This window comes from Mus musculus, chromosome 13, assembly GCF_000001635.26.
Source record: "Mus musculus strain C57BL/6J chromosome 13, GRCm38.p6 C57BL/6J".
Taxonomy (NCBI): Eukaryota; Metazoa; Chordata; class Mammalia; order Rodentia; family Muridae; genus Mus; species Mus musculus.
Genome location: NC_000079.6, coordinates 102,944,295 through 102,960,600, shown reverse-complemented (window position 1 = coordinate 102,960,600; position 16,306 = coordinate 102,944,295). Strand labels below are relative to the sequence as shown.

General features: G+C 43.0%; 1 protein-coding gene and 1 long non-coding RNA gene across 18 annotated transcripts in view; one reads left to right on the top strand and one right to left on the bottom strand.

The window, feature by feature from the left end:
• The window catches only part of Mast4 (microtubule associated serine/threonine kinase family member 4), a 602,614-nt gene that overhangs the window by 374,499 nt on the left and 211,809 nt on the right, over nt 1–16,306 (top strand). For 2 of the 17 annotated variants that reach the window (XM_030247308.1, XM_011244672.2), the window contains exons 1-2: nt 2,261–2,563; nt 7,395–7,475. The exons of 13 other annotated variants lie outside the window; for them this stretch is intronic. In XM_030247308.1, the coding sequence (XP_030103168.1) occupies nt 2,517–2,563; nt 7,395–7,475 (128 nt within the window). In that variant the 5' untranslated portion in view covers nt 2,261–2,516. Of the gene's footprint in view, nt 1–2,260; nt 2,564–7,394; nt 7,476–16,306 lie in introns of those variants that run through there. 2 more of the 17 variants (XM_030247310.1, XM_006517706.3) reach the window with 1 other exon arrangement.
• The window catches only part of Gm30106, a 48,713-nt gene continuing 36,493 nt past the window's right edge, over nt 4,087–16,306 (bottom strand). Inside the window, exon 4 of the long non-coding RNA XR_382843.4 lies at nt 4,087–4,250. This is a non-coding gene — a long non-coding RNA (predicted gene, 30106). The remainder of the gene's footprint in view (nt 4,251–16,306) is intronic.

Genomic DNA, 16,306 nt, shown 5'->3' with positions numbered 1-16,306 from the left:
TGATTCATGGGCACGTAGAAAAGAGTATTGTTCTGAGCCTTTGGAATGCTGTATATAAAAGAGTCACTTCCCTATCTGTGAGATATAGCACATAGGAAAAGCAAAGTGTTTGATCCTTCCACATTTTCACATTGCTGAAGGGTCATTCTCTAGCATCCCCTAACGTGGCCCTGGCTACCTTCCTTCCCTCCTACTCTCCTTCCTTCTTTCTTAAGCTCCTGACTTCAGACAGTTGTTTTGTTGTTGTTCTTACTGCTACTTGACTATCTCATCTGGACCCAAGTGTGCCTGGTATCTAAGTCTTATTGAGAATGAGAAGGAAGCTAGCAGAGGCTTTGTTCAGAAAGGTTACCCATGGAAACCTTCAGAAAGGAAGACCACTTTGGATTTCCTATGGTCTCTACAACGAGGAGGATACCTAGGAAGAATGGTGGAAAGATCAATAGGAAATTAATCCAGCTAAGAATCCTTGTACCTTTGGATCTGGGTGGTTTCAGAAGAAAGAATGGAGAGGGACCACACATCTGACATTGGACAAAGGGTTATTTGGGATCTGAGAGTCATGATGGTGAGTCTAATTTTTAATATATTAAATTAGAAGTATTGAAAGGACATGCTAGTGAAAACAGTCCCTAGACCATTGCTTGAGAAGAAACACTTGAGAAGAACAACGTATAAAAGTTTATTGGATTGGATTAAAGTATATTTCCTAAAATGAGAATCTCCCATAAAAACTAAAGAATTTCAGAGTTTAACTATTTTTGCTATAGGTAGCTGATTTAAAATTTTTTTAATCATAACACTGATAATTTTAAATCACCACTTCTAAGTAAAATTGATCTCTTTGTGATCACTAAGCCTTCATCATTTCTTCTTCTTTTCTTTTACTCAATTAAAAAGACTTTATTTGCCTTTCCATTGCCCTTCCTGTAGAGACAAGGGTGATCTAATGGCTTCACTTCCAGTAGGATTTATTGCTTCTAAAAGGTAAAGGCTACTGACCCTGATGGAGAAGTTAAAAATACAACAATTTTCATAGAGAAAATTTGCAAATAAAGGATTGAGCAGAGTTGTGGGACAGTACATGAATATTCATCTGGGCTCAGCTCAGAAGGCTTACCAACAGTTGCTCATACCGAGAAGGTAACTCTAGGAGAAACCAAATGGAAGCCAGATAGAGTCCGATGCATTGGGGGAATCAGCCTCGGCTTTTCTCCTTGGCCCTCTGTATGGGGCCCCGTCTGAACCACAGTGCCATGGCAAGAGTGAAGATGCTGCATCTAACCTAGGCAAGGCCACTGTGTGCCTTAGCTGCTGCTCTGGCATAAGGATGGAGGATGACTTCACAGTCCCGGGATGTAGCTGTTCGAACATATCATGTCACCTGCGGTGGTGTGTGCGAGTGTGTGTGTACACGCCCAGCCTAGTAGTACTTGAAAAATTAGAATTCTTGATGAAAGAAAACTTAAGATTTTTTTCTCTTTCCCTGTTTCATTTCAACCAACCAGTGGTTGCCAAACTCTAAAACATTTTCAAATGCATCAGAGGAAGTGACTCAGATATGTTCTTCATATACAACAATAGCCCTGCAGTTAGTTCCAAGTTTTGAATACTGTGGGGAAAAAAAATGTTCCTTGAATAAATACAGGATGAAACTTTCTGGCTTGTGAAATATATACCATCTCTAACCCATGTTAGATTTTACCATGTTAGGTTTACCATTGTAAAGTATGGTCTACCGAGGTGTTCTTAAAAACAGCTTTTCAAAACTAAGGATACACGCTCCTGTCTCTCCAATTCCTAGTTGGTACTTTCCCACCACCGGGGTTGCACCCGTCCACATAAGTCTCTGCTTTAAAACATAGTTCAACTTCCCCCAAATTGGCACAGTTAGTTTATTCCTCTTTCTGCTGATGGCCATATATAGAAAAAAAATCTAATTATTTCTACCAGGCACCGTCCCTCATCGCTTGTGGACTATGAGTGATGCTGAGGAGTAACTCTGAGGAGAGGAGAAACAGAGCTTCCCTAGGGTGGCAAGTTCAGTGCCTAGGTGTCAGGGGGCGGCTGTACGGGGAGGGGGGTCGTTGACATTTTGCTTAGAGGAACTCTTTTATGTATGATACTGTTGCTTTATATTTTTCCTCCAGTCTGCACTGTGAAAAGGACTCTTTATTTCACTGAGGTAAAAAGTGGGTCTGTGAGTGTAGCGACTTTCTTTAAAAAAAAAAAAAAAAAAAATCAGAAACCAATTACTTGATATGCAGAGCTGCGAGCCTCGCTCCTTTAACGAAATCAGTGCAGTGCGCACCACAGTTAACCTGAGGAAAGCCGCTGACAGCTCTTGATTCTGCTGGAGGTGGAAGGACCCAAACTTACAGGATCCCCCCTCCCCCTTGAGAGGTTGTTAGTCCAGTCCTTTAGAGAGGTTCCTTTTGGCGCTCTGTCATCACCGGGACGCTGGCAGAGAGTGTGTGTGTCATGGTTACAATAGAGCGCTGTAACAGATATCAACCATGAAAGCCCAGCGGGAAAGACTACAGATTCCGGGGCTGACCTTGGAGTAAGTATTGTCTGCCTTTAATATTTTAATGCTTTCTGCATGACACTGGCTTTCTCATTCCGGGGACCAATAGCTATTTAGCATTTGTTTGTACTGACAGCCTCAGAGCACTGCAGTGTGAGGTGGAGGACCATGTTTTAAATGCATGGCATTTGGTTCCAGCTGATGTGCAAAGCCAGACCAAGCCGGGTTTTTTTTTTTTTTTTTCCTTGCACTGCAGTCAGAGGGAAGGAAGGCGCCGCTGCATATTTAAAGTTGCTGTGCCTCAGTTCTGGAAACATCTTAACAGCTCATTGTGAAAGAATGCATCAGTAGGCCATGGTATAGCTATGTCTTTCTCCTCTCTTGCTGTTTGTTTGTGCTCATAACGCCTGTTTCTGAAGAAAGGCCCCTGTCTGCCTTGACTAACAGAGAGCATCAGGATGGCTGGGCATGCAGGAGAAGGGTTATTTGTGACGGTCATTAGATGGGACCCACGTTTCTTCAGTGCAGCAGAATATTAATGAACTGAAGAACGTTTTGAATCCTCCCTGCAGTCTCCAGCCATGGCATGCAATGTGTTTACCTAGTTGAGGTCTGTGTTTGCTTAGCTAGTTTTTTTTTTTCTGCTTTTCTTCTTCATTTTTTTTTTCAAACCCATTAATGCATCTCACTGCCTTCTGATTTGATGCAGCGCCGTGAAAATGTCCACATCAAATTTGTGGCGCAGAAGTTAGACATCTGTGATGCAGGAAGTGTCAGCAAATTTTTATTTTAAATCTGTTAGTGGAAGATGCAGAAGCTGTGAGTGAGTCTGCGCTGACACACTTTAAAGAATAAACAGTAAAATATGAGCCTGGTAGGAAAATAAAAATACCTGTGTCATTTACAGCACAGATAGGGGAATGTGTTTTTTGGTGAAATCTTTCTATCCCCTATAATAACATACTGGACTCTCTTAAGAAGAGAGCTCTTAGGTGTCCATAATTAAGTATTCATTCCCTTTGAGTTTGTAGAGGCAAGAGAAATTATCTCCTAAATTAATACGTCAATTAATATACAACATCCTGGTGACTACTTTTTAAACCAGTCCTCCCTTTAAAGTCTCTGCTTATTTTATTCAAATAAAATGCTGGCTTATAAAAAGTTGGAGTACTCTCAGGTCCTTCTTGTCAGGTATAGTGTTTTTCCATAATAGACATAGGACTAGTATTTGCCCATTGCCCTAGTTACTTTCCCACCTGACCCCCACAGTAGCATTAAGCTTCATAATTTTCTTGGAATATCTTAGTGAGAGCTGTACGTTCTTCTACTTTTCCATTCATCCCTGGCCACAGCTTCAGGTGTAGAATCCGTAGCACTACCCTTCTACAGGAGTTGGTTTTGAGCCATGGACCCCTGTTCCCTTTGAATTTCAAAGATCCTATTTCATATTAAGCATGTTCCTCGCTCCATCTTTAAAATCTTGTCCATAACACAAGGAGACAATTTAAAGTAACTTAAAAAAATAAAATACAATTGATATATCCTGTTTTAGACTTGAAAGGCTAAGAGGTTGTCACAATTTTTATGAAGTTGCTCATGACACAGGATACAGAAATCAGCTGAGTACCAACATCTCTGGATTTTGATTGGGTATCAGATAGCTCCTCTTTGGTCTGGCCTCTATGTGGTCAATGTTAGCGTGCATCTAGACTGTTGCTTTCACCTAGGGAACAGAGATAGTAAAATACAGGATTATACTTACATGCCCTGGAAGTTTTCTCAACACCATTTACTTTCATTATTTTATTTACATTTGAATGTAAAGTTATAATATGCATGGCTAGCTTTGCATCCATTCATGAGAAAACTCACCTTTGAGTAAATTCAGTTTCTAGGCACTGTAGAGAAGCAGTAGAAATGTTAGAATGAAGTTTTAACCCTGACAGTATATAAAAGCATATAAAAAAGTATGTAATATAATTATTCGGAGACCACATGACAAGGTCTCAATTCACTAACCTAATAGGCTAGAATAGTTTAGGAATGCTATCTCCTGAGACATTCTAATTGCCTTTTGGGCGAGTTTGTTGCCTAGGCACTCTAGGATTCTGCAGGAGCATTCTTTATGCTCTGTAAATTTAGTCCAGCATCTGCCAGTTACACGGGGGCAGGTTCTGATCCCTGCTTCTTACATGTGAGATATCAAATAAACAAAAATCCTAGAAATAAACAAATTGTCATCTCATGCAGAAATTTGTGACAACTTTCTATTCCCTATAAAGTCATCGTTTTTATAAATTTCACAGCTGCTTCATAACACTTCACCTCACACATCATACATGCTTCTGTCTGGAGACAGCATGGCGTGAGGGCCCATGCATGGCTATTTTAGGACAGGAAAGGACAGATAAGACTCTGATGGGCATAGAGAAAATGCTTGATGTATCTGTGAGCATTCCTGAGAGGTTTCCAATGAGCTGCTAAGTTCAAGTACAGTACATTTAAAAACAGCAAGCTTCCAAAGTGCTCTGATGGCAGAAGGAATCCAAATCCTTAATTTGCCAAGACCTGGAACCAACCTGGAGAATGGTTTTAGAAGCTATCGAGCTTCATTGGAACCCCTTAGTAAATAGGTGGAAATATATTGAGCAATGTCACACTTCAGTTTGTGACACATGCAGCCAACTCTCAATTATACACACAATGGGAGACAAAGATAATATTAAACTTTTTCAAATAATAGTGAACTTTAAGGTTATATGGCTACTGTTTCCAATTCTCTGTGCCACCCAATGGTGCTGTGGAGCTGGCTTGAAACCTCTCCTATATAGAGAGCTTCATTCCTAGACCCTTCGCTCTCAGGTAAGAGCACATGATATAATGTAGAACCATGATCCAGTAGAGAGGCAGTCAGTGTGTTCTTTAAGAAACACATGGTTCTCAGGAGACGGCTATATCAGGTTACTGATATATAGCCGTCTCCTGAGAGACTCTGCCAGTGCCTGGCAAATACAGAAGTGGATGCTCACAGTCATCCATTGGACAGAACACTGGCTCCCCAATGAAGGAGCTAGAGAAAGTACCCAAGGAGCTGAAGGGGTTTGAAGCCCCATAGGAGGAACAACAGTATGAACTAACCAGTTACCAACAGAGCTCCCTGGGACTAAACCACCAATCAAAGAAAATACATGATGGGACTCATGTCTCTAGCTGCATATGTAGCAGAGGATGGCCTAGTCGGTCATCAAGGGGAGGAGAGGCCCTTGGTCCTGTGAAGGTTCTATGCCCCAGTATAGGGGAATGCCAGGGCCAGGAAGCAGGAGTGGGTGGGTTGGAGAGCAGGGGGAGGGAGAAGAGGATAGGGGGATTTTCAGAGAGGAAACTAGGAAAGGGGATAACCTTTGAAATGTAAATAAAGGAAATATCTGATAATAATAGAAAAGAAACACATGGTTCTAAGACAGGAGTCAGAGTTGCTCACTTCCACCTAAGAGTTAGTAGCAGAATAACTTATTCTCAGTCTGTTCTTTGTCATGTAAAAATAATTGGGAATTGACAAGGGTCAATGCTGTTTCTTTTTTCTTTTGGTAAGATCTATTGATAAAATTGTTGATGTAATATTAGTGCTAGGAAGATGGTCCAGAGGGCAAAGTGGTTTTTTTTCTGTTTTGTTTTGTTTTGTTTTCTGTATAAGCACAAGGACTTAAATTATGATCCCAGAACTTTTGTAGGAGTCGAGCCTGGAGATGCATGCCTATAACCCCAGAACTAGAAGGCTGAAAACAAGAGAAACCCAACCCAGGGGCCAAAATGGCAAGCCCCAGGTTCGGTGAGAGACACCAGATCAGAGAAATACAGGGAGAGCAATGGAGGGCTAAGTCCTAAAGAGAACCTCTAGCTTACACACAGGCAAGCATACCTGCATACACATACGTGCGTGCCTATCACACACAAGAAGGAAAGAAAAGCATAGTGGGTGTTTTTACCTCTCTACCAGTGGATAGGCATGGGGCCAGAATCACAAAGGAGAAATGCATCTTGCTGACTGCCTTGTGATGAATACTTGAGAGTTGGCTACTAAAAGTGTTTAGTGGTTTGGATGAATTTGAGAAGCAAGTATTACAATGGCCCAGTGATTGCTGAATTGGGGGGAAAAAAAAGAAAAGGAAAGAAAAATTTCTCTGAAATAAAAACTAGTCTATAGACACTCTTAATAATTTTTCGAAGTTTTTTTTTTAATTACAAATATACGCATGATGAACCCTGTTACCATTGCCCTTAAGGCTTAGGGAAAAATGAAACAAAACAAAAAACAAGCAAACAACAACAAGAACAAAATAATCCTGGGTCATTGCTAAAAGGAAGATCTGCTTCTCTCAGTATTTAAGAACACATCTGTCTTACATGAACATGTGAATGTCTGCTGTTCTAAAACGTCAGGATTTTAACCTGTTTATCTACATTGTCTGATGACCACTTCCCTCTACTTCTGCTCTAGACTCATCCGTGATTCCCAATGTAGAAAGCTTATAGTCAATGTATATTCCATAGAAAATAACATTAGATTGTCTTTGACGCACAGAAAAAAAAAAATCGCTATGGCGATATCAGACCAGTTGCTTTGTGACAAAGAAAAGGCTCAAAGAAAAATGGCAGCCGTGGTTTTTAAATGCAATTTTCCGCAGGAAGTTGCCTCCTTATTCTGTACTCTAGAGCCGAAAGGGGCAAGTGATTAGATGATGACCTGATGCTGTTGGTAATCAGGTCCTGGTGATTGGGCCCGAGGGGAGCTCATCCCTCCAGTGAGCTGTGCTATTTGTACTGCAATCATTTCTCCCACTCGGAATGATGTTATTTTAACTTTCAGTCTCACTCCAAGGAGCCTGAGTCCCACCCCATCCAGCCCGGGCAGCCCCTGTAGTCCTCTCTTGACCTTTCACTTCTGGAGGTAAGCGCACCCCAGGGCCTGTCAGGACTGCTTTATCTTTGAGTCCTCGGGGCCCACCCATGTCACACATGGGAACCTCCTGTCGAATTGGTGCCCTCCTGGGCATTGGTAGATTTTGCTCCCTGGGTTGCTCCTTCCATGCAATGCATCTTCGGGAACATCACTGGTCTTGGGTTATAGCTTGCCTGACTCCCATATGAAAAGTTCTCCCGAGATTTTCGCGTGAAACAACTTGGATGAGGAATCAGGGCAAAGAGTGGGGCACGGATGTAATCAAAATATATTGGATGAAATTCTCAAAGAATTCTTTTCTTTCTTTAAGAAAAGAAATGATTTTGGATTAATTTTGTTGTCAAGTTTTGGTCCTTCTCTTAAGATGATATAATTTATTACAATTCCCAGGAAAATTCCCTAATTTATGTTATATCACACTATGTGTGTCCCTACAAACTATTTGAGACACTCTAATTTATGGGATAAAGTATTTATTAAAAGGAGTTGTATTCTTTAAAAATCTTTTTTTTCTAACTCTGACCATAAATACCCCTAACCCATAGGCTGATTTCCATTCTTCTCGTTCATTAAAAACAAAACAAAACAAAACTGTGTCTGTGTTCTCTTTGTCACGGTGACAAAAGTGCCGGACAACTTAGAAAGAGGCAAGGTGTATTTTGGCTCCTGGTTTCAAGCCATTACTGTGGAATCTGAGAGAAAGAATTAATTAACTATGGAAGTGAATTAATGACTGAACTTCGTTTCATTTCCTGCCGACAGGACTACACTCATTCCTAGGAAAAAGAGACAGAGAATAGCTTTGTATAACGCCTTCTGTGGCGACCCTGGCATGAGGTAGAAGGTGATGGTGGGAAGCAAGCTGAACACGCCCTGACAGTAAGGAAGCAGAGGGGAATGAGCAGGCTGGGACCTCAGTGTGCCTTCTGCTCTCATCAACTAGGCCCCGCCTCCTGTAAGTTCCCAACATCTTATAGTGACATCAGCAGTTAACCAAGATCAGCACTTACACGTTGGGGGACATTTGGACAGCCTGCTGTAAAGATTGCATGGTAGAAAATAATAATATTTACTGTATTATGCTCTATATATTCTAATGGAATTTTTAAATTTTGGTATCACGATGTCTCCATGTGTCTAACAGAATATTACCCAGAGAACTCCACATACTTGTTCGTTTTCATCTTAAGGAAGAAAGTAGAGTCAGTCTTTTAATTGAAGTAGACTTTCAGTTGGAAAGGGCAGCATATTAATCACAGTAATTGAAGCTCTATTTTCTTTAAGCAAGTGAACACAATTTTGTCATTCCTAGCTAGTGCCTTGAAAGCCCTAACTTAAAATCTTTGGATGGTATTTTCATAGTTTTACACATTTGTTTCTGTCATGTTTCTAAAATAAGATTGAATGAAAAATGTGTGGGGAAAATTGACTAGAGAGATGAATTAATGACTTTGAACTTTGGTTCTAGTGCGCTAGTAGGATTGTATTTATAATTATAAAAAGCAAATTTTCACTTGAAAGTTATATGTAATAATTTTTATAAAGCATCATCTAGATCCTAAAACATAGGAAAATCTTTTTATTTATCTGGAGAATTCCACTGCTCTTGTAAGCTGTCGAGGTATGGTGATCTACGCATGAGATATGGGAGTTTCTTCAGGGTACTCAGACCTCTCTGTGTCTTTCATAAACCAGTATGCTACTCAAAATGCAAGCAGTCGAAATGCTGTGGTAGTAGAGGAAGGTAATGTCGAAGAGTGTGGGGGAGAAAAATTTTATGGAATGAGTGAGTGTATTTTAGCTGAACCACAAGACATCCTGAAGGTTTGGCATCAACTATGCCAAACAAAGCAAAACAAAAAAGAGCAACTCTAGGAAGTAAGAAATTATTTCAGTGTCTGTCCTGGCCTGAAGGGACAGGTCAGCAGATAAAGATGCTTGTTGTCAAGCCTGAATACCTCAATTTGATCCCCAGGACTCAAAGGGTAGAAAGAGAGAATTGGCTCTTGTGAGTTGTCCTTTGACCTCTGTGTGTGTTATGGTTTGTCCTCTCTCTCCCTCCCTCCCTCCCTCCCACTCTTCTCCTCTTCCCCCCCCCCCCCACATACCTTTCTCCCAACCTCCTCCCATATACCCTCACATATACACATCTTTCCACCTCCTGATACACATGCACACATACACACACATTCTCTCTCTCTCTCTCTCTCTCTCTCTCTCTCTCTCTCTCTCTCTCTCTCTCTCTCTCTCACACACACACACACACACATACACACACACCTTTCTCCCAACCTCCTCCCATATACCCTCACATATACACATCTCTCCACCTCCTGATACACATGCACACATACACACACATTCTCTCTCTCCCTCTCTCTCTCTCTCTCTCCCTCTCTCTCCCTCTCCCTCTTCTCCCTCTCTCTCTCTCTCTCTCAAATAAATATAACAATCTTTTGAAAATCATGGGCTGATCGTCTAGTAGGAGGGTGGAATGGAAGAGAAATAGAGTTGTTAGAGAGAGATTGTTAAGGATTAGAACTTGACTCTGGCAGTGAAGGTATAACTCGGTTGGTAGCATGCTTACCTAGCAGCATGGTACATGAAACCTACATCTGATCCCCATCACCACATAAAACTGTGCGACCTATCATTCCTGCACTCTGGTAGCAGAGACAGGAGGATCAGAAATTCAGAGTTGTTCTCAGCTCCATAGCAATCTCTAGGCCAGCCTGGGAGATAAGAGACCATCTCAAAAATTTTAATTTGATTTGGGGCCTCGTTATGCAGAACCTTGACTACTAAACTAAAAGCGTGTCACTCGCCTCCACCCGCCACTGTCAGCCGCAGGGGAGGATTGCTTCTGACTACAGAGAAAGATGCTAACGGACAGAGAGAGATTTAATAGCTTCAACTCAAGCTGATGTCTCGCACCTGTCCCCTGTCAGTGACTTCAGACATCCGCACTGCTGTGAAATCATTTAGATAGAATTTTAATTACCTGGTTTAGGTAGACCTCGTGACCTGCATTTAGATTCTTTTATTTCCCATGTGCCTTGCTCAACACTTGGAATGCAGTAAACAACTGGAGAAAGGTTTGTTAAAGAGTAGATGAATGCACGAGAAGCAGAGAAGTATTAACTAGCGAACAAATCAGCCACCCGAGCGGAACAGCTTAAATACAAAGAGCTGTGTTCACCGCCAACCAGCCTAGGACTTTGGAAAGGATCTGCTCCATCCAGGGACCAGTGGTGTCTGCAACACATCCACCTTCAAGGATGTCTTGATGGATTGCAAAGTTCATAGAGAATGGAGCACAGTGGAAGCTGTTGCACATTCCCTTACTAAAAAATGCAGTGTTCTGGTCACACCTAATGAAATAGAGCCTACTTGGAGTCAGGAAAGGGACCAAACAGGTTTGGAGAACAGTTAGCAGTCTTTGTCACAGATGTTGATGGAAGAGAGGTGTATATTGTAGGTATTCAGTAGTTAATGCTCAATGATTGATGGAAACTGAGGTCTCTAGGATGGATGGATGGATGGATGGATGGATGGACCGGAACCCAAGAGAGAACAATTAGGGAGGCAGGACCACATACTAGTGATGACTCTGCCCTAGAACGCATAAAGATTGTTCTAGAGAGGGTTATGTGATTGGCAGCTTGTTTATAAGTGTCTCTGATAGTTTGTTCCAAAATGATGGTCTAATATTATAAATTGTAGGAATTTAATTGTGTTTATGCCTTTTGGGGAAAAGCGCATTTATTGTACCTTGGCACTGATGACATTCTTCTCCCTTGGCTGCGAGGGGTCAGATTTCTCCCCTGTGCCTTTCCTGTGTGTAGATGGGAAGGTGTAGGGAAGAGTGACAGCCATGCCCTTTGGAGGTGCTGACACAGACTTTCTAAATATGGTGGTGGAAGGTTCTGCTCCTTTCATGGTAAGCCCTGGGAGGCAGGCTGTGCTGATGGCTGAGTCAGCTCTCCATCTCCAGCAGGTCCCTGTGGGCTTCTCCAGGTCAGCCTTCTGGGGTACTGGCCAGAAATGAGAGCCACAAGCTCCAAGTCAGCTCTCCTGACGAGGAAGCTTTCTGTCTGGGAGATGAGGCCCAGAAGTGTTGTACCTGATGTGCCAGCAAAGTGACTTCACTCCTTGTGAGAGGAAGACTTCCTTAGGAAGCTTTCTGGGAATGGACCCACTCCCCAGACAGCCAGTCTCAGGGAAGCTAAGATGCCCACCTAGCTGGAAAGAAGCAGAGTACGGCCCTGCACTAACAGAACATAGGATTGCGTATACCAAGAGGTCCTTTCTTTCTTCAAATTTTAAAGTTTTTGTCTGTTTGTTTTTTTGGTCCAGCCATGCTGGGGGAAAAGGTAATAGCAATGCATACCTTAGTTCCTAAATAAAATATGTACTTAATTCTGAACACCAGTTTCTCAGCTACTAGTGTGACAGATAGCACCTTGAGGGCCTTAAGTGTCCTTAGTACATGTCTTCCCTCTCCACTTCTGAGACAGCTATTGCAATTCCCCACGATCCCAGCACTTAAAATACTCTCTTTCTTCTCCATGCTTCCCCCAAGTCCTTCCTCTCACCCATAAATGAAATCACACACGCTGAACTCCCCGTCCAGTAAGGCACTCGTTCCAGAGGGCAGTGTCCATTGTGCTGTAAACTCCACCAGGAGAACACACCTTGTCTGCTTGCTCACACACACAGTCATCCTCCTCCGTAGTTCTGATATATGCAGGAGAGGCTCCAAAACGGGGATCAGCTGAGTGAGTGCCTGGGAGTATTGCCGAGGACTTGAGTCTGGTCTGATTTTTATATTTATATATTGTATGACATAGCATGTTCTGTATTAGGTGTGTCTGAGAGTGGTCTTGACCGCTTGAAACAGAGAACTGGAATTGTGGTTCTTCCACAAATTGTTAAGTTTCAGCTGTCCACACATAAACCCTGACCAGGGAAGAGCAGCCATCAACACTTGACTGATGAAGACTATGCTAGAGACTGTGCCTGACGAATGTGAGGGGCGTGAAACATGGTCTAGAAATCAAGGCCTGCTGCACTGAAGAAGAGAGTTAGAGTAGACACTCTGGAGGGAGAGACTGGTCTGCCTAACTTTTTACCGTCTTTCAAGTACCCAGGACAGCACCTCGGATGTCCTGTCAGTCCAAATCTTACAATGGCTCCACCTAAGGGGATACTGACTTTTCCATGGGGCACAATTGGATATGTTCAATAGAAGCCAGGCTTCAAGTTTTGAATGTTGTATTGTTCCAAGAATGTCATTTACAAGCTAGTTGTGTGTGATCTTGTCTTTTTGTGCTGAGTTTTTTGGCCAGCACTGAGCTTTTTGGCCGGCAGCACTGAGCTTAGTTCCTAGCCAACCCTGTGATCAAGAAGGAGCAAAGCCAAACATGTCGTTACTAGACCCTGGTGATAAATGGTTCTGGACAATAAAATATGGTTTTATTGGGACAGAGCCTCATTGTAAGTTGAGGGGCACCAGTACTAAATACTAAGTAAAGTTCTTGTTGCTGAATGGGTTTTGAAAAAGTGGAGGTGGGCCAGTGGGTAAAAGTATTTGTCATCCAAGTGTGGGAATCTGAGTTTGGATGCTCAAAACCCACAGACCAGTTCTTATTGGCCATGTTGTTCACATGTCTATAATCCCAACATCTTTATAAGGGTATGGGAAAACCAGCCAGATCATATGGTGAGAGAAGCAGAGAAGCAACATAGAGACCCTGTCTCAAACAAAGTGGAAGGCAAGGACTGACACCTGAGGTTGTCCCTGTCCTCTCCGAATGCACCATAGCACAAGTACACCCATATTTGAGCATGTGCACGCACACATGTGCACACATAATTGCACACATAGAGATTTAAAAAGAGAGCGAGAGCTGGGTTTGGATGGATCCGGAGCTATGTGTAAGGAACTTCAGTGAGTCTGTGTTTGCCCTGGCAGTGTTTTGTCTCTGAGTAGGTTGCTGCTGCCCTTGGTCTGTGGGCTCCTTTTCTCCAGCCCATTGCATTACTTCATTTCATTCATTCACGTTAGCTGACTGGACCTGGAGGCATCTGAGATTTTTGACTGGAAAGACTAGGAAAGTTCCTGAGTCTTGGCCAGTGTCCTAAGCCTCAAGTGCTGTGACCTTGAGGCCATTGTGAACTACCTGGACCCTGAATGTATAGCCTCCATCTACAAATTGCCAACTTCAGTGGGAACTTAGGAACAGAAGCTTCTCAGCATTGAGTGTGCCTTGTGCCAGCAAGAACACGACGCATATTGTTTCTGGGAGTGGTGAGCAACAAAGGCAGACAGTGCCCTAGCAGGGAGGGCATAAGAACAGTGTCAGCCAACGCAGTCCAGCAGTCCGTCGGAGAGCTGGAATATTTGTCTTGCTGCTGGAAATGTTGCTGGGCATCCACGGCTTCTCTTCACCTCACTTGTTGCCATGGTGAGAGGCAGACACAGTGTTTACCAAGCGTGCGGCAATGTGTTCTAATTCCGTGTCTCCTTCTCACCGGGAACATCACTGTGTCCCCTTCTCACTAGAATGTCACCCGACTGCAGAACCATTGTGTCCTTTTAGTTCCATTTGCTGTTTGGATAAATGCAGCCACTCCTCTTTGTATCCCTCCCCCTCCCCTTTTGCTTTGGAGAGAACACTGCAAAAAGAGAAAAAAAAATCTGAACAAGCTCACAGCAGATGGTAGTTTCTCTGTACTCTATGATACAAGTTCCTGTGCTTTTGTGAATGCGACGGTTTAATGAATTGCTTTATATGTTCCCGAGATTTATTTCTGAATTATTCTGTAGTACTAAATCAATGTAGGGTGGTCACTCTGTGGAGGATGGATGGCTGTGCCACACAGTGATGATCCTAGTGGTAACACACTGTGCTGACCTTGTGAGCATGGCTGAGGCAGAGATGGGAAGGTTGGCAGCCTCAGATGTTACGGAAGAGGTGGCAGGGGCAGTGTGGACAAGCCTGTTAGCACTTCTGCTGACCCACCCTTCCCATGTTTCTGCAAGTGTGGCTACTGGGAAGACTGCTGTTGTAAGACTGCAAAGGAGGACCAGGCTGTTTTCTCTGGTTCCCTGGGAGGGATGATGCAGGGTAGAAGATTTCACATGTCATGTCAATGGGTAAGGATACATGAGACAACCCTGGTTTCCTTTTGTTTGACTGGAAGATCATAGTGCTCTTGAGACAAGTTCTTGCTATAGAGTCCAGGCTGTCCTTGACCTTGAAGTCTTACGTTTCAGGGTCCTAAGTGATGGAATTACAGATGTGTGCCTCCACACCTAGCTTAACTATATATGTATATATGTACATATTTATATATTATGTATTAATGGACATCATAACCTCATAAGCTTATCTGCTATGCAGTCACTCAATCCAATTAGGGGGCAAAGTCTTAGGAGGCCAGATAGCAAGCAAGGCTTTTGAGGAGAGTGGAGGCTGGGGAATATGTCAGTCCTTGCAGAGCCTGTGTATACATGCACCACTGTAGGGATGGTCCTGACCCTGGGAACAAACGATCTGGTCAATTTGTCCCCGCGATTACATTTTCCCTTCACTTGTTCACATTTGCATACTCACTTTTCCGTTCACTCTACTGACGACGGGGTTTCAACTCCCAGATCAGTAATCTAGGTGTTTGTATGCAAAGTGGCTTAATTTCTGGCAATCGTAGAGAGAGCTCACCCTGTGCCTGGTGCTACTCCTGATGTTTCACACATATAGACATGTTGTCTGTGGGGATGGGAACTGAATTTGTTGACTGTTGAGGCACTGGAGGCCTAGGGAGAATTTGTTTGTGGGGGCAGCATTTTCCTCTTTGCCCTGGTCCAAATCGCGTTGGACTTTGCAGTGGTCTGATTATCGCGGTCCTCATGCACTTTGACACCCTCCTAATTAGAACTCCAGATTATTCCTATTTCCCAGTGTATTGACTATGTTCTACTGTGGCCCTCGCTTCAGCCCTGGGCTGGAGAGCCTCATTGCTCTTCTATAGCACGCGTCTGTTCTGTCACCCTTTCTCCCGGCATCCACTTACAGTCACCGTAATTACGTTTCTAGAATATAATATTCCATTTAGAGAGGGGAATTTTGTCATTAGGGGGAAAAACTTCTGCTTGGTCCTGCATGCATTATTCCATCTTCTGCCCACTTTGCCCTTTTAAGATTATTTTAGAGAGTCTAGATGTTGTAACGTGGCTCAAATTAGGTTCAGTTAGCAGCCAGGCTGTGGGTCCTAGGGGCTCCAGGATCTATGCTGTTTCAAGCTGAGCAGGATCAGCCAGCTTCCTTAGCTGGAATGGCCTGCTGCCTGGGGTGATGATGTTCTCAGCACTGCTGTGACCTTTGGAGGATCCTGTGAGCCCTATTAGGAGAGCGTTCTCCTCCTCGTGACTGAAGAAGTAGTGCCATTCCATTTGCCAGGGGCCAGGACCTTTCCTTGTACCGTGCACTCTTCACCCTCCCTTTGGCCCTAGCAGCTCTGAGTGCCCATTGTTGAGCTCTTTTGTGGCCCAAATATTCTGACTACTCCACTGAACTCACTCTTTGAATGTTGGCTTCATGTTGAAATTACTGTATGGTGCCTTCACCAGTACCTCTTACTAATTATTCTTGTGATAAATGAAAATAAAAGAGAGAGAAAAAGAAAAAAATCTACTTTGTCAAATGTGTGTATATGTCTATCCAGGTGAGATAGTGTGTGTGTGTGTGTACACATCTATGTGCCTGTGTGTGTTGGACTCAAAGCTATGTCCCATGTGTTCGATTTTGTGACTAGGA